Here is a 27,991-nt window from a genome sequence, read left to right on the forward strand (position 1 = left end):
GAGGTAGTCATCAAATTAGGGAAAAAATGGCCGACGAGAACTAAGTAAAAGACAAAACTAACCACAGTCTTCCTCGTCACTACCATCTGCACAGTAGGAGTATCCATCGCATACTTGATAACTGTCAATGGTGGTCCACATCCAGAACTCAGTACCCCATTCATCCTGAACTATTATTGGACAGCCAAACGTTTCATACAAACCACCTATGATTAATACAATTTCGTCATAAATTCCTAAAGTTAATAAATTACATTGAACAAACCGATTTTTTAAAACAAATTGAAAATAACTTTAAAAAGCGCAACCTTGTTTGATATCTTAATGACGTGGTAAGAACATTCTACGAAATAGTATTGTTGTTCAAAATTTAGTTCAATTTATTATAAAGTTTTTGGGATGCAACTCTTGACAAAGGTCAAATAAGAGCTAGACATTAACTGATGAAATTCAGTAGTGCTATAGGCATGTACGGTGTTTGTCCGTCTATCTGTGTGTGTATGTGTGTGTGTGTGACTTCAAATATCAAAATTTGGCCAAAAAATTGAAACTCAAAAGCTACTTGGTAGATCAGTCTGAAATTTGATGGGAACATTCTTATGGGTGTTTAGCTTAGAAATATTCCTGACATGCTTACCTCATCCGTGAAATGCAAATTAAGACTTAACTATGTCTTGTGAAAAACTTGATCTAAGTTTTGGCTGAGGAGATTGGGCTGAAATTTATCTGATGCATCTTGGGATGTGTCGATGTGTATTCACGACATGATGATCCCATCGACGATATGCAAATGTCAATTTTGGTCAAAGACGTTTATCTTGAAAACTACATGGTGAATGGGGCTGAAACTTGGTGGGGATATCTCTGGAGGTGTTATTCTACAGTTATTGTTCAAACCATATTGACGCATCTGGGCCTAGCAGCGATAGCCATGCCCTTAGCAACAGTGAAATTATGATTCACATTACAAAGATAACAACAGGGATGGGTAGGTAAATGAATAAAGATTCAAAATATCTACGCAAATATGCCTAGCAACAAGATCACACCCATAGCAACAAGGAAATGACGATGTCTATTACAAAATGAATATAATACCATGTGTGTGTGTAAGCACATCTGTATGTACAAACACACGTACGCCCTCCCCCGTCCCCTCACTTGTTTTACCGTCCTTGAAAGGTAAGGGATTAATGTTGCATGGAGTGCATATTTAACAATTTAAAGTAAAGTTTATTTTCATACCGCAATATTCGTCATCACCATAGAAACAGTCCATTACGCCATCACACTCGTAGGAGCATGGAACCTCTCCCCACATTTCTTCACCAGTGTAAAAGTCGTAGCCAATAACACATGGCCACTTACACTCACCATAACCATAATCGTAGTTGTCTTTATGATAAAAAAGAGATAAAAGTAATACATCTCTCATTAGTGACAACAGAGTAATAAATTAATTTTTTTTCCTTTCCACATGTAGTACTCTTCAATTTTAAAAATGTCGTGTTCTGCCGTAAAAAAGAGTATGTAGAAGTCTAATTCTATTAAAGGTCTTTCAATGGTTATTATGGCAACAACACTGATGCAACTGGAGCAGTTTTTGAACCCTTGTTTTTAGATAAAATATGTCTTCGTAGAACAAACATTACCCTCAAATTGATTACTTCCCTGTGACTGAATGGAGACATGATTTAAAGGAAATATTTTGAAGTCGTAACACATATTTTGTGATCAGCAGACGACTAGTTCAGTTTGCCGAAGTCTGTATGTTCATGCAAAGGTTTGGTTATTTCATGGCATAACACACACTTACACACACACACACACCACCACCACCACCACCACACTTAAATACAATCATGCTATCTTTATCTCTTTCAACCTTAACTCCTTTCCTTTTCAGTATGTGATATAAATGTTGAACGACTTAAGTACACGTGCACATTTAACATGGAAGTTTCATACTGCAATATTCGTCACAGTCCCAGATACCATCACACGTGGTAGTCACATGTAAACAAACAATCACAATCATAATAGCTGTCGGTGTGGTTGAAGAATAAAAGTAATTAGATTTCCAACTAGTTACAACACAGTGGCAATTTTTTTTCTTACATTTTCTCCTTTAATTAACCTTTTTAAAAATGCTTTGAAATTAATTATAACCAGATTTAAACTGAATGCCTTCTGTAAGGGGATGTAAAATTCTTTTCTACAGCTATCATACATGATAAACATGATTTGCTATCATCAATGTGTGCACCAAATTATTCGGAAATTGAAGCTTGTATTCAAACCTAATCAGTTGCGCAACCCAGATTTAAACTGAATGCCTTTCGTAAGGGCTATATTCATTGAGTTATAAATATCATACTGTGATGTAACCTTTACTGGAAAACTAATTATATGAAACTATATGAAATTTGACCTTGTATACTTAAGATATTGTCTAATTATTGAAAAATCATTAATCATGGAAATGAACCATTATGATAAGATTCACTGCACAGAGTGTTCCGTATCCATCAAAATCCAGCAATATCTAGTTTACTGGACTCTATCGATATCCAGTACAATCCAGCGCTAGGGTATCCAGCATGTGGATTCCGTAGGAAGCCATTTTCCCACTCAAAACTGGGAATCAATCACAGTATCACTGATGGATTCTGCTGGATTCCATGACCCACAATGCATAGTGGTAACTTGGGTGGTGGGAATGGAAGCTTTATCGTCATGAATAAAACATGTCAGTCTTTGTCTACATTGGGAGGTGTCAAAATTTAAGTTTGCATATTAATACTAACACAGGTCGGACTAGTGAAAGAGGAATGAACACCATTTGTTCCCCTAAATATCTAAGTCTGGGCACATTAGAACCTATGAATTCGAAATGGTTTTAGTGTTGTCAGTACGTCTTACAGCCCACTTCATGAATTAATGATACTGTTGCTGTTATTAGTGTGTATACTCAGACCACTCAGAGTTTATTTAGTGGCCTGAGATGTATAGTAGTAGTAGCCTACATACACCATGGATGTACATCCATGCCTACACGTTGTAAACAATAACAAGGTGCTTCCTTTGTCATGTATGAGTAGTCAAGAGGGCATGCTACATATATACATGCAAATGTCTTTGCTCAGAGATGTGCACGTTGTCGTAAGTACATGTACACCTATGTAATAGCTACGTGTTTCTTTTTCGATAGTGCACTAAATCACTTGCGTTATGAGGACACAGTTTCTGTAATGAAATGTTTTTGTTGAAGTAATAATTCATGTATACGTAAATACTTACAGATGTATAGCAGTTTAATTTTGCAGTGTATTTAAGAGAACGATACATTTAATTTACAAAATGTGTCTTTACATATTTTGTAAAAAGTCAATAATTGGGTTTGATAACAGTTTAATTACAATATTCAGAAACTAAGAGAAGAAAGTGGTGAACGAAAAGCACTAGGAACCTTCCTACCTTAGAACACTTCAGAAAAAGGTTGTATACCCATTCGCAACTGCTCTATACCTGGATATTATGGAAGCAGTATCTGAATATGTTACAAAGTACGTCGTGCATTTTTTCATTACAATTAATGTAGGAAATTTGTCTTGCTGGACAAATGTTACCTAGTTACCAAAATCATAACACTGAACCACTGAGTTATGATTGACCCCATCATAAAATGTAGAACATGCAACACAGATGTGGTACATGTATACAGTATGTGATAAAACACACTCTTCTAGTATCCTTGCTTCATTACACGTAGTATGATTCAACTGATATCACACACAAAAAACAAATTGCAATGTCACACATCCTCAAAGGCGGTTGTCATATTGTAGCCTGAGTTCGCTACAATCAACAGTGTTCAATTCTGAACAATGTACCATCATACACAAGTGCGTACTCAGTCGGTACTTTGCAGAAATAGTTCATCAGACAGAGAAAGTGACTTCATACAATCTCTAAAGTGGTCTGAGATACAATGCGTCTTTTTTGGGGATCTATAAAGCCCAAGCTCACAGTTTGTGGGTGGAAAGGAAAGAATGAATGTCCCGCTTATCATTGTCTACAGAAACGTCAGTCATATTAAGATTTATTAGGAAATTTTAAGAACAAAGAGTACATTTTTTATATAAACACAATTTCTAATTATTCTTTTTCCTGATGCACCTATTTGTAGGCGAAAGGAACGATGTCAGATAAAAAAGTAACTGTTTTATTAATTTGGGATTGGTTGACCAAAATCATATTTAATCTTACAAAATTATAAGCATAATCATAGTTTTAAAAACAACATTTTTTGGAAAAAACTCCGATTGACGCATGCGCTATGTCTACTATGGCGACTCCGCAAAGTCTTAAGGGTGGAGTCAGACCTTGCTTGGTGGTCTGACGGTTGATGAAGATGTGTCGGAGTGTCCTTAGTACCCATACTCGTGACTAACAATACAGTAGTCTTGTTTCCCGTTTAGAATGCAATATTATGAAGTGATCAATGTGGACCAAATTTTACTAATCATAATTTTGCAAACGTGACAAAGCATAGGATGAAATGTGTGGAGACTACCACATGACAACTTGATGCTTGAATCTGTAAATACAATTATTGTACACTGCACTGTGTGTTTTGAAACTTGGCGAAATATTTAAATAGTGTAGGCCTGCTGGGAATCATTTTTTTCATAACGTTTAGCACGTCCAGACCAATTGGAACTTTGTCATGATTTAATAACATTTCAGTAAATAAACGCCGTGGCATGCAGTCATGAAATCCACGGACATATTTCATTACGATGCGATGCGATGCGATGCGCTGACTTATTGCTAGTCATGGGCATTGTCTTATGAATTTTGGTTTGCAAGTTTGACTAATTTTATTTAAAAAGTTCTCGTCACATGCTTTTCTTTCTCTCATTTTCAATGGAAGTGAATGAAGATTGGACAGTTAATGTCTTTAGACCTCAGTGAAGGGCAGTTACATTGGATAACCCTGTTGATAATTTAAATACACGCCTTAAGAACTGTCCAAAATCACAATCATGCATGATATGAAGAGTGTATGTTGGCCATGCAACCAGGCCATATCTACGATCAATTATTGAGAACTAATTTGTACACTTCAATTCAGTCAAGTCCTGAGTCAATTTACAAATGTAATTCTACTTCCTGAAAGAAACGATTTCATGTGGATATGTACACCTTTGGTGCTATTTTTATGGGGAGGGGTAATTTCAGATTAACAGTTTTAGTATTTGAGTCAATTGAGATTTGTAACTCTACTACCTGAAGAAACCATTTCATGTGCAGGTAGTACACCTTTGACACTATTTTTAGGGGAGGGGTAAATTTAAATTTGTATATATAGTGTTTGAGTCAATTTACAAGTGTAATTCCACTACCTGGAAGAAACCATTTCATGTGCAGGTAGTACACCTTTGGTACTATTTTTAGGGGAAGGGGTAATTTTAGATTTGCAGTTTTAGTATCTGAGTCAAGGTTTACAAGTGTAATTCCAATACCTGGAAGAAACCATTTCATGTAGAGGTTGTACACCTTTGGCAATATTTGTAGGGGAGAGGGGAAGTTTTACATTTGTATTTTTTTTTACTATTAACATTTTCTTGTATTTATCAATTTCATTTGACATAACTGTGTCTATCAAGTTTTTGATGCTGTATGACATTGTGAATGTTGTTATTGTTGATTACATTCTGAGTATGAACTACAAACATGTACAGAGATCACATCAATTGAAGACTAATGTATAATGACAGTTATCTTCCAGAAAAAAGTATTCACTGTTTTTCATTCCCAAATGAATGAATATCGTTATAGGAATTAAAGACAAATCATATGGTGTTTTGTTATGGTTGCTGTATTTACCAGATTATATGGAATTTGTAGTGTGTATTCTCAAGATATAGCTTAATTATAGATCATTAATTTGCACATTTCACATTAAAACCAAGAGCCACATCAACAATAGTACACATAAACATGTAATGATATTTTATGCAGATTTATGCCTCTTTAAATGTAACATAATGACGATGTGAATGATCTATTAAAACGAATCAAAATATGCTGGACATACATTTGCTAAATAACATTTATGGCTAAATTATGCAAACATTAACAAACATAAACAGTTTACTTCGTCATGTGGACTAAACAGACTACAAGTACTTCTGTCTTGACTACTCAGTTTTGTTGAGACCAAAATGTAGGTGACAGCTAGTCAATGTTATAGAAACCTGAACAGTTTTGTTGAGACGTGACAGGCAGTCAATGTTTACAAACTTGTATGGTTGTTGAGACTTATATAGATGACAGCTAAGTCAATGTTTAGAAACCTGTACAGTTTTGTTGTTACTTATATGTAGATGAAAGCTAGTCAATGTTTAGAAACATGTACAGTTTTGTTGAGACTTATCTCCAAGACAGCTAGTCAATGTTATAGTAAACCTGTACAGTTTTGTTGAGACTTATATGTAGATGAAAGCTAATCAATGTTATAGAAACCTGTACAGTTTTGTTGAGACGTGACAGGCAGTCAATGTTTAGAAACTTGTACAGTTTTTTAGACTTATATAGATGACAGCTAAGTCAATGTTTAGAAACCTGTACAGTTTTGTTGTTACTTATATGTAGATGAAAGCTAGTCAATGTTTAGAAACCTGTACAGTTTTGTTGTTACTTATATGTAGATGAAAGCTAGTCAATGTTTAGAAACATGTACAGTTTTTTTTAGACTTATCTCAAAGACAACTAGTCAATGTTATAGTAAACGTGTACTGTTTTGTTGAGACTTATATACACGACAGCTAGTCAATGTTTAGAAATCTGTACAGTTAGGTTGAGACGTATGTAGATGAAAGCTAGTCAGTGTTATAGAAACTTGTACACTTTTGTTGCGACTTATATACATGACAGCTAGTCAATGTTAAATAAATCTGTACATGTAGTGGAAGCTCATTCAGTTGACAGCTAGTCAATAAAATATTAATCTTCATGATTTTATTATATGGTAACAGAAGTATGTAACATAAATGATAAAATAACCTGAATATTGAGGTGTCAGTAATCAGACATACACTACATCAATTCAGATCAAATGTTACGTTAAGTGGTAAGACCGTATACGTAGCAAGCAGTATTATATGTGTAAGCCACTGCACCGTAGCATCTTGTACAACGAAATTGCACACATCTATAGAAAGAGCAAGATCTAGTGACATTTACAGTGTATGGTTATGCTCTGCCAGCCTTAATCCGGATAGGTGGCTTTGAGTTCAAAATAAAAGAAATCGTATGTGTTTGCAATGATTGCATAGTTTTCATCATACATAATGTTCTGCTCGATATTTTTTTTTAAAGGTTTTGTGTCAAAGCAATTTTTGTTTGCTATCGCTGTGAGCCCAGTTTGAGTTAGTTTTTATGGTAAGCGTATGAGGGCGTTATATATCAAAATGAGTGTCAACAGACAATCGCAGTATTAGACCGTGAATCAAGATAGCGCACACCCTGAGTTGTCTTATTCATGTCATTCGTAAGGTCAACAATATTTTTGTTACGTAATGAAAAGTGTTGAAATTAAAGCTTTACGGAACGAACGTGTGTTTTGTGAACTTCGATGTTCTGGGCCCAAATGTCCCACTATCGAGGTTTCATCATATACCACATAGATCATTAAAATACAAGAGAAAACATTCTTTTGCTTATTGATGGGGAAAATATAAGCTTAGCAATTTGCGCAACTGTTACATGTAACCATTCTGGAAGAGTGTACTTAATCGCGATAATATAATCATTGCACGGGCGCTGAAGGGGCTGTTCCAATTGAATTACAATTGCGGCAATGGGGATATTAAACATTCAATTTACATGATATCTATCTCATGATTTCTTGCAAAAGTACACCATCTTTATATCTGCAGCTGTTAACATCATATGTGTGTCTAACCAAAGCTGACTATATCATCCTTTGAACCTGTTATATTTGTTGTACCCTCAATTTCTCGATCACACTCAACCTTGTACACTCCACAAGATACAACGGGTGTGGAGAATTGTTTCAGACTTTAATTTCCCAAGGGAATCGAATTGCCAATACTAGAATATGCATACATATATGTTTATGATCAAAGGCTTGACTGGCTATAAAACTTTATATGTGCAGTTCAAGTTGACAGACATGTATCATATGTGTCAATTACTAGTAGTTATGCGCACGCGCACCGCGTATAAATATACAGTAATGACGTCGACGACGATATATGCCTCTTATAACAGATGTCTATAACATTAATTATATAACCAGCATATATGATAACGAATATATGCAGATTTATGCCTCTTTAAATGTAACATAATGGCGATTTGAATGATCTATTAATATGCATCAAAATATGTTGGACACCAATATGACATATTTAAGAACACACTCATTTCATATCGTTTAGTGTTAATTTCATGCGTGAATAAACACACATAAACATGTAATGATATTTTATGCAGATTTATGCCTCTTTAAATGTAACATAATGGCGGTGTGAATGATCTATCAAAACGAATCAAAATATGCTGGACACCAGTGTGACATATTTGAGCATACATTTGCTTAATAAAATCACAGGGGGCAGCGAGCATGTAACTGATTGATTGATTGATCGATCGATCGATCGGTTGATTTATTGATTGATTGATTTATTATTTGGTTGAATGATTGATCGATTGAATGATCAATTATTGTGGTGCAATATAACTTATTTTGTGTGTGATATTGATCAATTCACTCATTGAGTTTTAATACTATCTCTTTTTTTCCCTGGTTACTTTGCTCTCAGCTATATCTCAGACCACTAGCAGTCTGAGGCTGTATGTAATTCTCTCTTTTCTTTGACCAAATAAAGACGCCTTGTCTATTCTTCTCATCTTATGTAAATTAAAACATTCCTAATCTTATAATTGGCGAGAGATCACTTACATTAACAGTTTGCTTTATCTCTCATCTGCTGGGAGATTATCACATTGGACAAACATTCGATCATGCATAAACTAGCAAGGAAGTTCTCTTCAGGGTATTTATGAAAGGGGAACTGCATGTCTCAAATAACTTCAAAATAACATCACAACTGAATTTTGAAGAATAATACCAGCTTGTAAATTTATTTCACAACGTCATAAAGATTATCCAATAATTATCTTGGGGAGTAGCGTGTTGAAATTTAATTCTTGCGAAACACAATCTTTTATGAATATGTTGTTTCTGTTTTTGATGAAACATACTTTGGTTTCAACTAGTGCAGGTTTTAGCTCTCCTATGTAATTTAATGCTACATAAATTATTACAAATGATCAAAATAGGCTATATTTGTATGAGATTTATATTTAAATCATACATATTACTCGTAGATTATGTTATAGTTTGTCAACAGATACCACCGTAACGATATTTATTGTTTGATATATCCCAGGAATTAAACTTACCATAAACTATTTCCTCAATTGTAGCAACTGCATTGCAGACGGCTTCATCTTCCTCATCGAAAATGTCCTCATGACAGTGAGTAGTACCGTCACAAACCTTAGATCCTTCGATACAAGTTCCATTGCAGTCAAAGCCGATGTCCTCCATATAGATTTCGTAATTATAGTACACACATACTGTTAAATACAAAATATTTAGAACTCAAGAGTTAGACGCAAGCAGTTTTTTGACAATTTTGACAACTATCTGGTGATGTCCCGTGTCCCATCGTTAGTGTCAGTGTAATTTATTTTGCCAATTCCTTTAATTAGGGGCAAGATCAATAGTTCAATGTAGATAAAAAATCTAAAGCTCTTTTACTTTGGGATGGGGGGACGAGCCATTTTAGTTCTCATCTTACAAAACAATGGCTCTGTTTGTATCCCTAAAAATACAAATATTTTTAATGAAATTCAAATTGAGAAATGGAAGAATTTTCACTGTATTAAATGCATGGCACTAAAATAAAGTAAAGTACGGAACTATATTTTTTCCTCGATGCATACTGGTTTTGTATTCATAGCACTATTATACATACTGCTACATACCGATTTGAAATTGAGGATGCTGTCGGGGGGGGGGGGGGGGGGCTGAGTCCCAAGTAAAATAATTTAGTTTTACTCCTATATTAACGACAGATCTTGCCTCTTGAAGGATGAATTTCCTCGAAACATTAACTGTGATATGAGCGGGAAAGGATGACTTGTGTAGCCATTAGGTAAAACCTGAGATATTAAACGAAATGATATGGGTTGGTTTCATTCACTTTCACCCATCAGCACGGAGTTGGCATCGATCAGAACATATTTACTATTTGATTTATCAGAAGAAATTAACATCTTTGGAGTCATGGATATTCAGTTTGCATCTAATGAGTATTTATGTAAGACCCATTATGTAATGGTGTAACACTGAAAGAACTGCTAGAGTGAACAAGAGTTTCAGTTTGTGTTTTCTTGGCAACCATGTGAAAAGAAAATGACGTGAAATCATGAAATGACACTCCAGAACCAAACATATGGAAATACCTTTATACCCTGGAGCGGTGTTCTCCTTTCATTTTAGCAAACAAATTGCGCAATTTAAAAAGAATACTCGGGGGTTACGTAATCTTTCACGTACATCAACAGACTTAAAATATAAACAACACGATGTGGTTGTGATAAAAACAAAGTGATACCTTGTAAGAAAGTTACAGTGTACACTCACGTTGCATTCCTAATCTATCAATTTCGTAATGTATTTGGCTTATTGTGTCTTGACTGAATCCAAACATCATCATCACCTCATCTACATCAGTGTAGGATTGGTAGTAATCCTGTCGTTTCCCTTGTCTTTTGTTGTGAGGAGTTAGGAAACTACGTTTCTGGTAAATTATGAAAGAGATTAATGAGACTTGGTTATTGGTAATAACACAAATATTAACATCTAACAGAAAAACACTACTGGTCTGCAATATAATGATATAAGAATATTGAAAAAACCTATACAGTCTCTTAGTAGAATAGAAATTGACACTGGATTCTATCAACTTCTCTTTTTAGTTATGTAGTCACTTCAATTACGCTCTCCAACATATATGCTTTTCCTAATAATTATATAATGTTGTTTGGCTAGATCCTTGCTCTCCCAAACACTAACACAAGCAAACACAATTCAGGCACTCATTCATACATACATACATACATACATACATACATACATACATACATACATACATGCATACATGCATGCATGCATTCATTCATACATACATACATACATACATACATACATACATGCATACATGCATACATACATACCAGGGCCGTAGCCTGACCAAATTGCCAAGGGGGGGGGGGGGGCAGAACTTTGTCTTGGTGCAATCATGCATTTAAAATTTAGAGAAATGCTAATTTACATTAATTTGCATGCAATTTACATAATATCTATTTTAGCATACGCAATTAAATATCATATGTAAGGTCAGAAAAAAAATGCTGGTCAACGGGTAACATAACCCATCACATTGGGTAAGTAGGTCGATTTCATTTTTTCACAATGCTTGACAAGGATAAAATAAACCATATATAATGATAGCAAAATATTTCAGGTCGAGTTTAGATAGAACTTATTCAGTCATCTTGATACTATCTCATGCCATTTGTCTGCATAGCTACAGTTAGGAAATGTACACAATTTACGGTTAAACAAATGGTGTAGTTCCTCTCATCCTCTCTTCTCAAAAAATGTTAAGCCCCGCCAATTGAAACTCGAGCATAATTTTAGCCACCCCTGCTGTCACCTACACTACAGTGGAGATATAAAATCATATGGTACAATGATGCATTGGAAGGAGACAACTCCAAAGGTGAAAACAATTGAAAATAAGACAGTGTAGGAGGCCATTTAGAGGAATAAAATATCAAACCACAGACATAATAAAATACCAGAATTGAAACAATTATGCTATGCATTACATATTATCTGGAAGTGTATTTTGTTGTGGCAAAGCTGTAAGATATGCGGATGTGCACATGGTAAATGTCTTCTCCTGAAGTTTAATTTGGTTCCAAAAAATCCCGAATAAAGAGCAAAACATTTCAAGACTTTCAGACTTTTTGATGGCCCAATGGTCGTAAACTTTTGTTCAATTCTTTTTAGTGCACATTGGATATTTAATCTCATTTAATGCTTGTATGCAACATCAGAGCCAAGTAAACCACTGTATAAGATATTATATAATTTGGAATAGACTCAAATGTATATTGTTACATGTACTATTCAGAAAATATAAAGAAATTTCCTTAATTTTGAAAATTGGCCATCACCAGAAAAGAATATATGAGTAGGTTGAACAGCTTTTTCATTTTTTCTGGCCTAATGTCGTATCTTTCAAAGTAGTTGCCGAAAAGATGTCACATTCAAAGTAAAAAATGGATTGTGCTTTCTCAAATAAGTAACACAACAAAATAATCATTTTCTTTACCCAACTTCCAAAACTGTTATGGCCTCGTTTATGTCGGAACCCAAGGTGAACTCAGTGAATTCTCCTTGCCATTATCATTATAATGGAAATTGAAGTTTGGATTTTGATGTCGAAGGTACAGCTCTGTTTACAAATTCAGGGCCATTCTTTCCATAGCAAATTGTCGCTTCAAAATGAATTGCGGAATAACGCTAGTGTCAGTGTGCAATGAGATAATTAACATCAAACAACATTTTAACCAAAGACAACGTCGAACACAATTATTGAAAGAAATATCTTCAAATAGTGGATCTTAAACTGCGTACCTAGTGTAATACTTTTTCAGGGCCACCAAATATTCCAAAAAGAGATCTGCCGTTTTATGAAATGTTTTAATATAAGGAACACGATGTAAATGAGATCGAGCGCATCTTCGGAGTCACTGCATGCAGCATAGCAGGCGACCTCACGTTGAACGACTTTTTCCGTCTTTTTTTGAGTTTCACTCGCTGACATTATAATTGCGACTTGCTATCTTTAAATGGAGGAGACTTTCAAGACTACTGTTACTCGCGGAAAATGCACAGTGCATGTGCGCACTTCTTTTGTACTTTCCCGCACAAATAATTTTTAATTTGCTGCAAAAAGTTACAGTTTTTAACTGGACACATTTTTATTCAAAGTTAGGCCAGCGTACAATAGCGATATAATATACATATTAGCCAGGAGTCAGTGTACAGTCACTTTAGTGAACTATCCATTTAAATCGCGCATGCTAGGAATCGTCACGTAAATAACGATTTTAATAGCATCGCTATATATTCAAAAAGTAGCGTTTTTTCTTTCATTCCTCCAAAATCTCGGGGGGGGGGGGGGGCTTACCTCCCCCGCAGGCTACGGTACTGCATAAATAAATACATACATACATACATACATACATACATACATACATACATACATACATAATATTACGAAAACGTGATTAAAAATACCTTCTTCTTCGTTGGGTCCTCTCTGTGGAAGAGTTTGTCTTTCTTGAGATCTTTAGGGACCGCTTTCTCTGTTTTTTCCAGAAATCGTCGAGTAGTCTTTTCAGACTTCATGTAAAAACAAAAAAACACACGTCTTTAAAAACTGTTTCCCTATCAAACTTTTTCGATAATTCCTTGTCTTTTACTTTTTCGTTATTAAGAATCAATGATACAAACTTTAAACGAAAATTGAAAAGATATTAAATTGACACGTGCACTGTATATATATTTACCAAATTACTGTATACAGATGAAATCGATTTTAACTAGTTTTACGTCATAATGCTCCGCGTGTGATTCCGTGGACTAATACAAATTCGAGCTGGAGGTTCGAATTTGTAGTCCACGAAATCATGCTGATTTCATATATCTAATATATAGCTGACTTCACAGTCTTCTATTTGATAAGTTGTATGTGAAAATTTAAATTTAGAGTTCTTCTCCCACGAATTTGAGCTGTAAATTCCGATAAAACATGGGCAATGTATTAATCTTAAGAAACAAATTGAAATTGTAAACTTACATGATCCTTTCTTGCTTTCTGCTCTCTAATTTCCTTCATCTGTGGTTTTTCATTTTTCTTAACATCTTTTGCATGGACCGTCTTTGCATGCCGAGTCTTCTTTTCATTGTCCTGCAATACAAGAGATAAAAGGGGTCGATGATTTTTCTAATATCTATGCCCATCCCTAAAGCAGCCCTTCACAAAGGAGGTGGAGTAAAAAAAAACATCTCTTAATTATAAGTTGTGAAATGTGTAACATAATCTGATGTAATAATGATTTTACACATGTACAACCAAACCAGAGTGACCATATAGTTTCAATTAACTGGCACGATACTTTTTTATGTCTCGTAAAAGTGTTGTTTCTTTACAAATTATTACAGACACATGCTATCTCTCTGAACGCAAATCAACCTCACTGTCGTATCGTATGTACCGAGAAAGACTCAAACAGAAAACTGTTTATTTGTATTCACAGTGAGATTAACTGTAACATTTCATCTGTGTGCGCTGTCAGCGCATGTATTTTGTTTGCGTATTTCGTAAGAAAAAACGTTGTGTGATATGTAAAAATAATCATACTGAAGCTAGTCTTTCTGACTTGATAGCGAATCTTCCCGACATTACGCTCAACATTTGAAGGCCTTGTTCAAATTATAATTAATATTCAGGGTTGAAAAACAATCGTCTGGCAAAGCTATAGAAAATGTTGGTACAACATAATGACCATATATAATCACTGTGGCTAGACTGATAGGCTAACACTGATGTGATAATCTGGAATGCAACTCTAGCTTTTAACTGTTCATCCCTGGCAAGTACATATAGCAACACAAAGATCTCTGTATTTGAGGATAGGGGCGCAATCCACCACATCGTCTGTAAAGGCATCCGATCTAATCCTTCACATTTCAATCTCTATCCTATCATATACTCATCATACACATGAGTTGACTGGAGTGTAACAGTTGTTCAAATCATGGACTTTACAGATTAAAAATAACAACTCGGTTTGTGAATGGTAAACTGCACTGTAATCATTTTGGTCATCATGACTCCATATACTATTTTCTAGATATGGACGAAGATATTGAAATGCAGAATCAGTTTATTGGTTTCGACGAGTTCCAGGTGAATTACAATATTATAGTGATGTTTGATATATATAAATAGTCGAAGGTGTGCGGCTGGCTTACAAGTAGGCAAATTTAAGACAAACAAATCAAATTGCTAAACCTACCTGTTCTCTGACATTTCGTTTCACAAGGTCCACCACCTTATGCTGTTCATCGTTTTTCTTGTCATTTTTAACTCCGGCTTTCTTATTTTGGATGTCATGCGGAGACTTCTTTCGCAACTCCTATAATATAATTACAAGTACAGACAAGTGTCACTCGATTTGTGTGTGTGTGTGTGTGTGTGTGTGTGTGTTTGTGTGTGTAATGTGTGTACTGTGTGTGTAAAATTACTATGCAGGAGTAAACAATGCTCAGTACATATGTATGTAGAGCCACAGACTTTCTTACTTCTCTGTGGTATAGCGTTGTAAATAACACAATATCAAGCAAAATACACAGGAGCCGATAGACAGTGTTTCAAGCTGTTGCGATCATCAGACGATCAACTGTATAGTTCTTAATGCTATATATAGGGTAACTAGGGAAACAATTTCACTGAAAATCACAGTTCCCAATATCTCTTCATTCTTTGTATTATTAAAGTTTGTTCCATCGGCGGCCATATTTGATTCTAAAATGGTTGAATTCTGCTACCAATTCGACCATTACTAAAGGTGGATATATATATAGATATATATAGATATATAGTATACTTTTTTACCCTCAATTCTTATTTATACCTTCATCACGAAATATTCAAATATGTACCGAAACCATATGCAGTACTAATCAGATGGGGAGGGGAGAAAGGGGGTGGGGTGGGCGCATTAAGTAATAAGTTAGCTAACGAACTTGACGCTCATTTGAAAAATCACATGATTTTTGTTTCAGTCAACGACAATTAAAAGTGTGTCAGTTACATAATTAATGACTTTCGGTAATTGGGCTATACAAGTATATCTTAAGAATGCAAGCTTCAAATTTTGTAGTTATATATATATATATATATATATATATATATATATATATATATATATATATATATATATATATATATATATATATAACTCGGTGAGTATCAATCTGCTAACACACACACACACACACACACACACACACACACACACACATATATATATATATATATATATGTTACACCCAATCCGTGAAAATGCCCAATTCTTGAAATGGTAGCTATAGGTAACTATCCAGTTCATGAGATAGGCAATCGTGTTGCCCAGGTTATGAAGTGGGTATGTAACATATGTCCTGTACATGAAATGAGCATCTTTTATAGGACACACGCACAAAAGAATTAGAATCAAACAACTTTATTATCATGTATTTTTAAACTCATCACTTAATTCTTATTTTATTATAATTCAGTGTAGCTTGTGTTTTCAATAAAGTTCGATGAGACTGATGGACCAATAAAAACTCATTTTAGAAATATTTTTGCAAAAATGTCATTTTAAGAAAATATACCAAAAACATATTTCCGGCACTACGCACTTATGACCCCAAGTAAACTTTGTCATAACCGTGCAGGACATGTTTGGGTGAGAAACGGCAAACTATCGGGAAAATGTAATCAAGGCTGTTTGAGAAATGATGTGTCAATTTTTACAAATAACAAAAAGTAACATTTTGTCTAGGCCCTTTCCCCTTTGATCAACTTTAATTGCAGTTTTTACCTAGTTGTTGTCTTTCAGAATAAAGGTTGGCCTTTCCGGATATCCGATATCACCCATGTACAAACTTATCAATGTTAAAAGTGAAAAATCACAAAAAATGGAGTTAAGCCCTTTTGGCACTAACCGCTTTATGTGAGATTTCTAATGATACGACTTGCAAAATCATTCAGATTCATCAAATAGTATAGTAAGAAAAATCAGTGACATACTTTTATTATTTATAATGCAAGAATAAAATAGTTGTACATTTTTTCTCGCGAAATATCTATGCCCTCCCTTATTCATTTTCACTCAAAAAAAACCCCTTGGACTTGGACTTCGCTAGGGCATTCGAATATCGTAGTGATGTATGATATTGCGATAACCGAATGTTGATCGTCAATGCAAGTATTCACAAAAAATAAGCTTACCTGCTGTCTAGCTTTCAGTTTCAGAATTTCCTCCTTATTTGGTTTTTCGTTTTTCTTGGCGTGTTTAACCTCAGCTTTCTCATGTGTTGCCTTTTTATTGTCATGGGGAGTCTTCTTTTGTGAGACCTGTAATATAAGCAAAGGCAAGAGTCATTCGATTTATTCGGTACACTTGTAAACATTTCTCGAAGAACCATGAGCAAAAATAAAAGGCTATCAGTCTTTTGCAACTTTTCGTTCGTCTGTACGATTGTTTTGGAATTACATAATTCGGAATAAATTTCTACAGAGGTTTGCATAGCAACGGTGATTTATTTCCTAGTATTTCGTCATCTTTTGGTAAAGTTTGCTTGATTAAAAAACTACTGCAAAAGCGAAAGACAAGACTTCTCGAATGTGTTGAGATATTTATTACCCACACATCACCAATTGATGTAGCCTTACAATATATTTCACAACGAGATTGACTGCAATTATATAACATTATTCTAAAGCCTTTAAATTAATTTTTAAAAAGTTTTCTTTCGAATAGTTGCAACTTTCCTGTCCCAGTTTGACATTTTTAAAACAAATATTTGTATTTAGGGGTATAAAATATATCCAATCATTCTTGAAGGATGAGAACTAAAAATGTTCACCCTCACCCCCACCCATCCACATCCAATAGTAAAAATGTTCGCTATTCTGGCGAGAATCAAGTTGATCATCGAATTATATTGCCAATATTGAACTCGATAAAGATTGGGCCTCAACTACTGTTACAAGTTGATATCAAAATAAACCTAACGATAACCAGAATTTATCGACTCAACAAACTCCTGATAATTTGAACCAAATGTAATATTTCGATTTGCATATTTCTTTTTCTATACCAGAAGTTGCTAGCCTAGCTAACTTTGAGTAGTATCACGCTACAGACCTTGCATTAGCTCTGGAAATATATGCTCCGAGAACATATATTATAAAAGGTTTATGGTAGGACTTCTCCCTTGTGAACTACATTCAGAACACACTCACTGTCTCAGTTTTCGGACAGGGGTATATCAGTTGATTATGAAGATCATGAAGTACAAAAACATCATTCGGAATAAAGTTCTAGACAGGTTGGCATAGCAACGGTGATTTATTTCCAAGTATTTCTTCATCTTTTGGGAAAGATTTGCCCGAAAGAGCTACTTTTTAAAAACATTACTGTAAAAGCGAAAGGCAAGACTTCTAGAAGGTGTTGAAATATGTATTACCCACATATCAACAATTGGTGTGATGTAAAGATTGGCTACCATTTCTGCTGTTAATAATGTAGCCATACAAAATAATTAACCACGAGATTAACTGCATTTATGCAATATTATTCTAAACATGGCTTTACTTGTTAAAAGTTTTCTTTCAAATACTTGCAACTTTCATGTCTTATTTCGACATTTAAAAAAATGTAAGTATTTAGGGGTACCAAATAAATCCATTAAAAATCTTGAAGGATGAGTACTACCCCTCACCCCACCCACATCCAAAGTAAAAGAATTTAGTTTTTTTTATATTGCCCCTAACTGCTTTTAATACGATAGCTGCAATAGTAAAAATGTTCGCTATTCTGGCGAGAATCAGGTTGATCATCGAATTATATTGCAAATATTAAACTCGATAAAGCTTGGAACTCAACTACTGTTACAAGTTGACATCAAAATAAACCTAACGATAAACAGAATGTATCGACTAAAAATTCTCCTGATAATTTGAACCAAACATAATATTTCGATTTGCAGTAACGTTGAACAATGCAATTTCATGCAAGTGGCCTTTGATTAGCTCTGGAAATATGTACTCCGAGAACTCCGACAACGCCCGTAGGACGTGGTTTTAAGCATATATTATAAAAGGTTTATGATGGGACTTCTCCCGTGTGAACTATATTCAGAACACACTTGCTGTTTGAGTTTCCAGACAGTGTTGTGTTAATTGAAGATGTTACATGCTGAAAACACTGACAAGACAATAACACACATTGCTCGGGTCCTTTATGACAGGCTTAAAATCCACTAGTAAGAAATGCCACACCGATTGCTTTTTGTCTCAATAGTCGTGATTTCACACCACTTGCATTATTTTGAATACAGTACCCCAATATTGTATTCACCATTACACTACAGTTTATTGTTTTGGCAAAAAAATGATTATGCACACTACCTACTTCAGGTAATATCACAGTCCAGGGTGGTGTACATCTGGACGTGTGAGAATAAGCATTGCCAATATCTGATCGCAATTATTCTCCTTAAAGATGGGTTACATACTGAGAAGTTATAAAAAAAACACCCATATTTCATAAAACTACCATGTTATTTCGGAAAAGCATCATGAAAAAATACCAGATAGACTTATTATAAATTCTTTTCTGACGAGAAAGTACCGACATCGTCGTCCGTGTTTGTTAGACTCATTTGAAATAACCAATATCAATGGTCTCGATACCAACAAACAGAAATTAATGTTAGAGCAAAGATTTAGTATCAACTGCTGTCTTTTTTCTTGACCGTACGCGTGAAAACAAGGCAATTCCGGAGAAAACAAGACCGATCGTGGGCAAGAGGTATCCGTCCGAAAACATGGTCAGTCCGAAAATTTGTGACAATGAGTGTAGCACACTCGCATCTACGTAAATTCGGAAACATAGTCTCCTATATAGAGTTTGTAAATGACTTGAACCACGTGTACAATCACTACATCATTCAAACTGCTCAACAAGAATGTCAATTCGCAATGTGATGCCCCTCTCGCCACCTTAGAGATCGTGTTTTGCACTATGAGGCGTTAACATCGGGAGTGTATGATGGATATGAACGATGGCGGGAAGTTACAGGAGATTTCAACTTTGAGACTGAAAGACTGTACAATATGTGGATTCATTTAACCAATAAAAGCTGTTTACATGTTTAACTTGTTTCAGTAATGTTTTCTACACAACTTGCCGAGTTTCATCCACATCGGCAATAACGTGATGGTACCTGCCAATAATTTTGTTTGCCAGATAATGAGCGAGCGCATAACCGACAGAGATTTTATATTTGTAGGTACAGTATTAAAAGCGCACACAACAGACGACAAGTTCCAAACCAAGGTTTGTCAGGTGACCCCTCATTCTGTTTTTCATGATTTCAACCGAGGACGGATTCATGTTTCTTCAACAGTGGGCCATATAAGGTCAGGATACCTGCCAATACATTTGTTTTGACTAATCTGGACTCAGCGAGTACTTTGTGTGCACAGTAAAAGTGCACACAACAAACAACCAATCTGTAAACGGTGCGTGACTAACGACGTCCAAGTGAAATCCTAATCTATCCAGAGATGATTTGATTCGTTTTTGACGTAATTTCAAACCATGAATACGTTTTTAAGAAATCAACATTTGATATTACATGTGAATTTGGAACTTAGTGTTTCTGGTGTTGATATCGAAATTCGAACTTTCGTTTTTTGAAACGCAATCAAAATCACACCACAAACAACGTTTCACGTTTCAACGTTTTAATGGAAAGGTAGGGGCACCTTTTACTCGTACTATCTGCAGTTTCTTTGAAGTTTGCAGTTTGTTTACTAAAATGATATCAAAGCAAAGATCAAAGGAAAGCAAAGAAAAGTAACAGATACCATGGAATATGAACATTATCCTATTGGACGTCCTAAATGTACAAATAAAGTGTAAATTTGTAATCAATGTTTGGGGCGGGACCTCGTTTCTGGCGCATATTGCATGACTAACTGACACCAGCCATTCATCCACCCATACAGTGACGGTTGTTTGTACATTATACAAGAATTGTTTTTAGGTAGTGAGTTATCGTCGGCGTTATTTTTTCAATCAAATGTATTTATTGTGATGTCATACCGATGGTGTTATTAGTTTTAAAAAATTGTGTTGTGACCTAGACGGGGTGGGGAGGGGCCGGCTGCGTAACTAGACTGTGTAAAATAAAATCAGGTGACTCTGCTGAGACTTCCAAATCCAAACGGTAAACCCAAACTCTAGACATTCCACACACCCAAAAACTTACGGAGCTCGAGACCCTTGATCTATGTAATGCTTGAGACGGCACTTCGTATGATGAAATAGCTAAGGCCTGATCAAAACAATTGATTATTTGAAAAATGAAATAATAACAATTGTAAGCAAATTTTGAGAATGCAACGAATTTTGTGAGCAAAATTTAAGTAAAATATACCCCTGAACTTGGGCAGGTCTTTCAAAAAATATTCCAACCTAGAAAAGAATGCCTTTTCTCATACTTAATGAGCACAACAAACCCACCCCTTTCCAGCACATTTTGGGTGAATCGACTTAACATAGTCATTACTATACGTTTGTGGTAAATCTCAGACCACTATGAACACAAGGTTGCCCTGTCCCTGGACTTTCGTGCGATCGACCTGTTAGTACTACGAGCGAGCTTCGAACACAGCATGGCAATAGACTTGACACAGTGTAGCGAAAGATCACATTAATGAGATCTAATAAGCTTAGCGTCGTACATTCTTTCCCCATGCATGCGTCTCAGTTTTTCCATTTTTAAAAACACTGACAGATCTACCTAGATACAGATTATTGTTCGCTAAAATTTGAGGAGTGATTTTGATTTAATGATTCCTGATAGGCTGATATCTATATTTGTACATGTCAGTCAAACTAGTTACGCCTACCTTGAGTGTAAAGTCTATTACAATACGTTCACCCATTGGTTGAAACTAAGATCATTCGCCATCTAATTAGTATTCAGTTTTTATCGTAACTCGCACACACCTGTGTGTAGTGTTAGACTTGATAAGGCTGAGATGGCGATGCGAATTCTCATCTACGGGGAGGTTTTCGAATTGAAAATGACACTAGTGTGTCGGCTGGTAAAATTGTCGACACCACATCCACTGCTGGTTGAAGAATATACATAACGGTTTAAATCAGACAGGTCGTGTGGCAGGGGGACGCTATTTCACAAGCATAGAACATTTTTAAAACTTATGAAAAATATCATTAAACCAGTATTCTTACATAGTTTATTATACCCTAGGTGTGACAACCTCGTACTCAAAGTGGGGCTATCGATTTGTTGTGCCATGTCATGCCCGATGATCGACGGGATATTAACGAAGACGTACGGTTCGCTTCCCTACGATGTCTCTTTGATTCGAGCTTAGTGGCACAAATGTTGCAATAATGTAACGATAAAAAGTGCCCCTAAAAAGCTGAAGAAAGTGAAACACGGTTCATGCTTTGATTTTCGATGAGTCTCAAAAAACGAATGTTCATAAATCGATATCAACATCCAAAAACCAACTTCGAAATTACATGTATTTCTAAATGTCGATTGCTTAAAACGTATTCATGGTTTGAAATTACGTCAAAAATCGAATCATATCATCTCTGGATAGATTAGGATTTCACTTGGACGTCGTTAGTCACGCACCGTAAACATTTTATATGGTAAGCTCCTCGTTACATTTTTTCTTGATTTGAGGCGAGAGTGGAGTCATGTTTCTTCATTCAAGTAATAGAAAAAGTTTAAACACTTCATTTTGAATATAGATTCCACTTTAAAAAAATATTTATGAAACCTCAATTTATCGCGCAACTGATCTTCTCAGCGTGTGCGTTTCAACTTGATATTAAACTAATACTGTTAATGATGCAACGTAAAAAATTGGCTAACGTTTCAACCCTGCAGGGAGTAGTGCCATAAGGACCTAAAACTCCAAAAATGTCATTTTGACAAAATAAACCAAAACCATTGTCGATACTAGGCACTTATGACACTAAGTCAAATTGAAATCACAATTTGCACATTATCTCTCATTATCGAGGATATTTTGTGATGATAAACGGCAAATATCGAGACAATGTCATCAGGGCTGTTTGAGAATGCACGTTTCATTTTGTTTTTGGAAAATAACAAAAACCAACATTTTTGTCACTGGGCTCTTTTGACTCTGAGTCATTTTCAAGTTTTTACCTTAGAGTTTATTGCAGAACAAAGGTTGGCATTTTCTGGTGTATGGAATCACTCAAGACCAACCTTATCAATATTAAAGTGAAAAATCACAACAAACTGAGTTAAGCTCTTTTGGAACTAACCACTTTATGTGAGATGTCTAATAATTGCAAAATCAGTCGGATTGACCAAATAGTAAGAAAAAGGAGTGACATAGTATTATTTATACAGCAGGAATAAAATAGATTGTACATTTTCTCGCGAAATATTTGGAATTTTATTTTCTATGACCTCCTTAATGATCACTCAAATCACGTTGGGCTTTGACTTAGCTAGGGCATTCGAATATCGTAGTAGTGATATGTGATACAGTAATAACCGAATGTTGATTGTCAGCTGGTAGGCAAGTATTCACAAAAAGTAAGCTTACCTGCTGTCTAGCTTTCTGCTTCAAAATTTCCTTCTTATCCGGTTTTTCGTTTTTCTTGGCGTTCTTAACCTCAGCTTTCTCATGTGCTGCCTTTTTGTTGTCATGGGGAGTCTTCTTTTGCGAGTCCTGTAGTATAAACAAAGGCAAGAGTCATTCGATTTATCCGGTCTCTCTTAAACTTTTTTTCGAAGAACCATTAGCGAAACTAAAAGGCTATATGTTTTTGCACCTTTTCGTTCCTCTATTCTTATATTATTTATTTTTTAGAATTATATAATTCGGAATAAATTTCTACACAGGTTTGCATAGAAACGGTGATTTATTTCCCAGTATTTCTTCATATTTTTTGGAAACACTTGCCCGAAAGAGTTTTAAAATTACTGCAAAACCCATATATCAACAATTGATATGATGTAAAATTTGACTACTATTTTTACTGTGAACGTAATCATACAAAACTTTTCACCACGACATTGACTGCAATTATGTATCATTCTTCTAAAGCTGTATGTAATTTTTAAAAAGTTTTCATTCAAATATTTGCAACTTTCCTGTCTTAATTTGACATTTTTAATAGAAATATGTGTATTTAAAGGTACAACATCAATCTATTAAAATTCTTGAAGGATGAGAACTAAAACATTTCACCCTCACCCCCACCCACAACCAAGTAAAAGGATTTAGGTTTCTATATCTTGCCTCCAAATGCTTTACGATAGCTGCAATAGTAAAAGTGTTCGCTATTCTGACGAGCATCAAGTTGATCATAGAATTATATTGCCAATATTGAACTCGATAAAGCTTGGGACTCAACTACTTTTACAGGTTGATATCAAAATAAACCTAATGATAAACAGAATGTATCGACTCAAAACATTTCTGATAATTTGAACCAAATATTTCGATTTGCAGATTTCTTTTTCTATACCTGAAGTTGCTAACCTATAGCTAGCTAACATTGAATAGTTTCACACAACAGACCTTGGATTAGCTCTAGCTGGAAATATGCGCTCCCACAAAGGCGTGTAGGACGTGTTTTTAAGCATATATTATAAAAGGTTTATGGTGGGACATGTCCCGTGTGAAATATATTCAGAACACACTTGCTGTTTGAGATTTCAGACAGGGTTGTGTTAATTGAAGATGTCACATGCTGAAAACACTGACGACAATAACACCCATTGCTTGGGTCCTTTATGACAGGCTTAACATCCACTAGTAAGAAATTTAAATGCCACACCGATTTGTTTTTGTCTCAAAAGTCGTGATTTCACACCACTTGCATTATTTCAGTACAGTGCAAAGCGCCCCAATATTGTATTCACCTTTACACTACAGTTTATTGTTTTGGCAACAACAAAATGATCATGCACAATATCTACTTCAAGTACTATCACAGTCCAGGGCGGTGGTGTATATCTGGACGTGTGAGAATAAGCGTTGCCAATATCTGATCGTGTTTCTTCTCCTTGTTAAACATAGGTTACATACTGAGAAGTTATAAAAACCACCCATATTTCATAAAATTACCGTGTTATTTCGGAACAGCATCATGAAGAAATACCAGATAGACTTATCATACATTGTAATAACAAAGAGATGATATTTTGTGAATTATATTACATTTTTAGACTCTTTTTTTTTACGAGAAAATACCGACATCCTCGTCCGTGTTCTAACAAATTTAACACGGAACTAATTTGCAATAACCAATACCAATAGTCTCGATACCAACAAACAAAAATTAAAGACCGATCATGAACAAAAGGTATCCGTCCGAAAACATGGTCAATCCGAAAATTTGAGACAATGAGTGTAGCACACTCGCATCTATGTAAAGTCGGAAACTTAGTCTCCGATATAGAGTTTGTAAATAACTTGAACCACGTGTAAAATCACTACATCATTCCAACTGCTCAACAAGATTGTCAATTCGCAATGTGACGCCCCTTTCGCCACGTTAAAAATCATGTTTTGAACTTTGAGGCGTTAACATCAGGAGTGTATGATGGATAGGAACGATGGCGGGAAGTTTCAGGAGATTTCAACTTTGAGACTGAAAAACTGTACCATATGTAGATTCATTCAACCAATAATAACTGTTTACATGTAAAACTTGTTTCAGTATTTTCTTTCTACACAACTTGCCGAGTCCATCCACATCTGCAGTAACGTGACGGTACCTGCCAATAATTTTGTTTGCCAGATCACGAGCGAGCGCATACTCGCCAGAGATTTTATATTTTTAGGTACAGTATTAAAAGCGCACACAACAGACGACAAGTTCCAACCTTCAAAAGGTTTGTCTGGTGACCCCTCATTCTTTTTTAATGATTTCAACCGATGACGGATTCATGTTTCTTCAACTATTGGCCATAAGGTCAGGATACCTGCTAACACATTTGTTTTGACTAATCAGGACTCAGCGAGTACTTTGTACAACAAACAACCAATTTGTACACATTTATATGGTCGCTCCTCGTTACATTTTTTCTTGATTTTAGGCGAGAGTGGAGTTGTGTTTCTTGATTCAAGTAATAGAAAAAGTTTAAACACTTTATTTTAAAATATAGATTCCACTTTAAAAAATATTTATGAAACCTCAATTTATTGCGGAATTAATCTTCTCAGCATGTGCGTTTCAACTTGCTATGAAACTGTTAATTGATGCAATGTAAAAAATTGGCTACTTGGTTTCACACCTGAAGGGAGTAGTGCCAGAAGGACGTAAAACGACACTAAGTCAAATTGAAATCACAATTTGCACATTATCTCTCATTATCGAGGATATTTTGTGATGAGAAACGGCAAAATATCGAGACAATGTCATCAAGGCTGTTTTAGAATTCACGTTTCATTTTGTTTAGAAAATAACAAAAACCAACATTTTTGTAACTAGGCTCTTTTGACTCTGAGTCATTTTCAATTGAAGTTTTACCTTAGAGTTTATTTCAGAACAAAGGTTGGCATTTTCTGATATCAGGAATCACTCATGCACAAACTTATCAATATTAAAGTGAAAATCACAACAAAATGAGATAAGCTCTTTTGGAACTAACCACTTTCTATGAGATGTCTAATGATACGAATTGCAAAGTCAGTCAGATTGATCAAATAGTAAGGAGAAAGAGTGACATAGTATTATTTATATAGCAGGAATAAAATAGATTATACATTTTCTCGCGAACTATTTGGAATTTTATTTTCTATGACCTCCTTGATGATCACTCAAATCACGTTGGGCTTTGACTTAGCTAGGGCATTCGAATATCGTAGTAGTGATATGTGATACAGTAATAACCGAATGTTGATTGTCAGCTGGTAGGCAAGTATTCGCAAAAAGTAAGCTTACCTGCTGTCTAGCTTTCTGTTTCAAAATTTCCTTCTTATCCGGTTTTTCGTTATTCCTGGCGTTCTTAACATCAGCTTTCTCATGTGTTGCCTTTTTGTTTTCATGGGGAGTCTTCTTTTGCGAGTCCTGGAGTATAAACAAAGACAAGAGTCATTTGATTTATCCGATACTCTTTTAAACTTTTTTCGAAGAACCATGAGCGACAATAAAAGGCTATCTTTTTTTGAACGAATATTCTTATATGATTTATTTTGGGAATTACATAATTCATAATAGATTTCCACAGTGGCTTGTACACAAAAGGCTGGAAAGAGTTAAAGACATCTACTGCAAAAGGAAGAGACAAAACTTCCAGATGGTGTTGGCATATTACTAAGTATTACTAAGTATTACACTAAATCAACAACTGATTTAAATGTCAAGATTGACTCCCAGTTTTGCTAATATACAAAATAATTAACCACGAGATTAACTGCAATCATGCAGATTATTCTCAACATGTATTAAATTATTACAAGTTGACTTCTAAGATATGAGCAATTTTCCTGTCTGAATTTGACATTTTTTTAAAAGACGTATTTGCAATTAGGGGTACAAAATAGATCCATTAAAACGTAAAATCATTCTTTATACCCCACCACTCTATATTTCATGAACATAAGTCATAGATTCCAAAGTTTGACGCTTAACTTTCCGTATAAGAACGTACAACTGGTTCTCACCTTCAGTTCAGATTCATTATTCTTGCCAGGAGTTTTGTCTTTCTTGACGCTCTTCAGCTCAGGTTTGGCGTGTTCTTTGGCTGCTACATGTTTGTTCTTCTCAACAGCCTTGACTTTGTTGGCTTCTACGATGGAGTAAACCAGTAAAATACAGACCGCGATGACGAAGAAGTGACGCATTTTCGTTCGTCTAGTTTGGACCACTCGACAATCGATAGCCCAAGTGTTACCAACGTCAGAAAAGGGACTATATTTATTCGTTTTGC

The 27,991-nt window shown here is 35.1% G+C and overlaps 1 protein-coding gene across 1 annotated transcript; it reads right to left on the minus strand.

Moving 5' to 3' along the window:
- Positions 1-40: 40 nt before the first annotated feature.
- LOC144437249 (uncharacterized) lies at positions 41-27,969 on the minus strand. Its single transcript, XM_078126146.1, has 11 exons — positions 27,726-27,969; positions 27,004-27,129; positions 23,652-23,777; positions 17,244-17,369; positions 15,262-15,381; positions 14,040-14,150; positions 13,478-13,582; positions 10,748-10,904; positions 9,499-9,675; positions 1,246-1,395; positions 41-206 (listed from the first exon to the last, which is right to left on the minus strand). The coding sequence occupies exons 1-11, from the start codon at positions 27,903-27,905 to the stop codon at positions 58-60; spliced, it is 1,527 nt and encodes a 508-aa protein (XP_077982272.1). The 5' UTR covers positions 27,906-27,969; the 3' UTR covers positions 41-57.
- Between the last annotated feature and the right edge of the window lie 22 nt (positions 27,970-27,991).

Source organism: Glandiceps talaboti, chromosome 7, assembly GCF_964340395.1.
Source record: "Glandiceps talaboti chromosome 7, keGlaTala1.1, whole genome shotgun sequence".
NCBI classification, from domain to species: domain Eukaryota; kingdom Metazoa; phylum Hemichordata; class Enteropneusta; family Spengelidae; genus Glandiceps; species Glandiceps talaboti.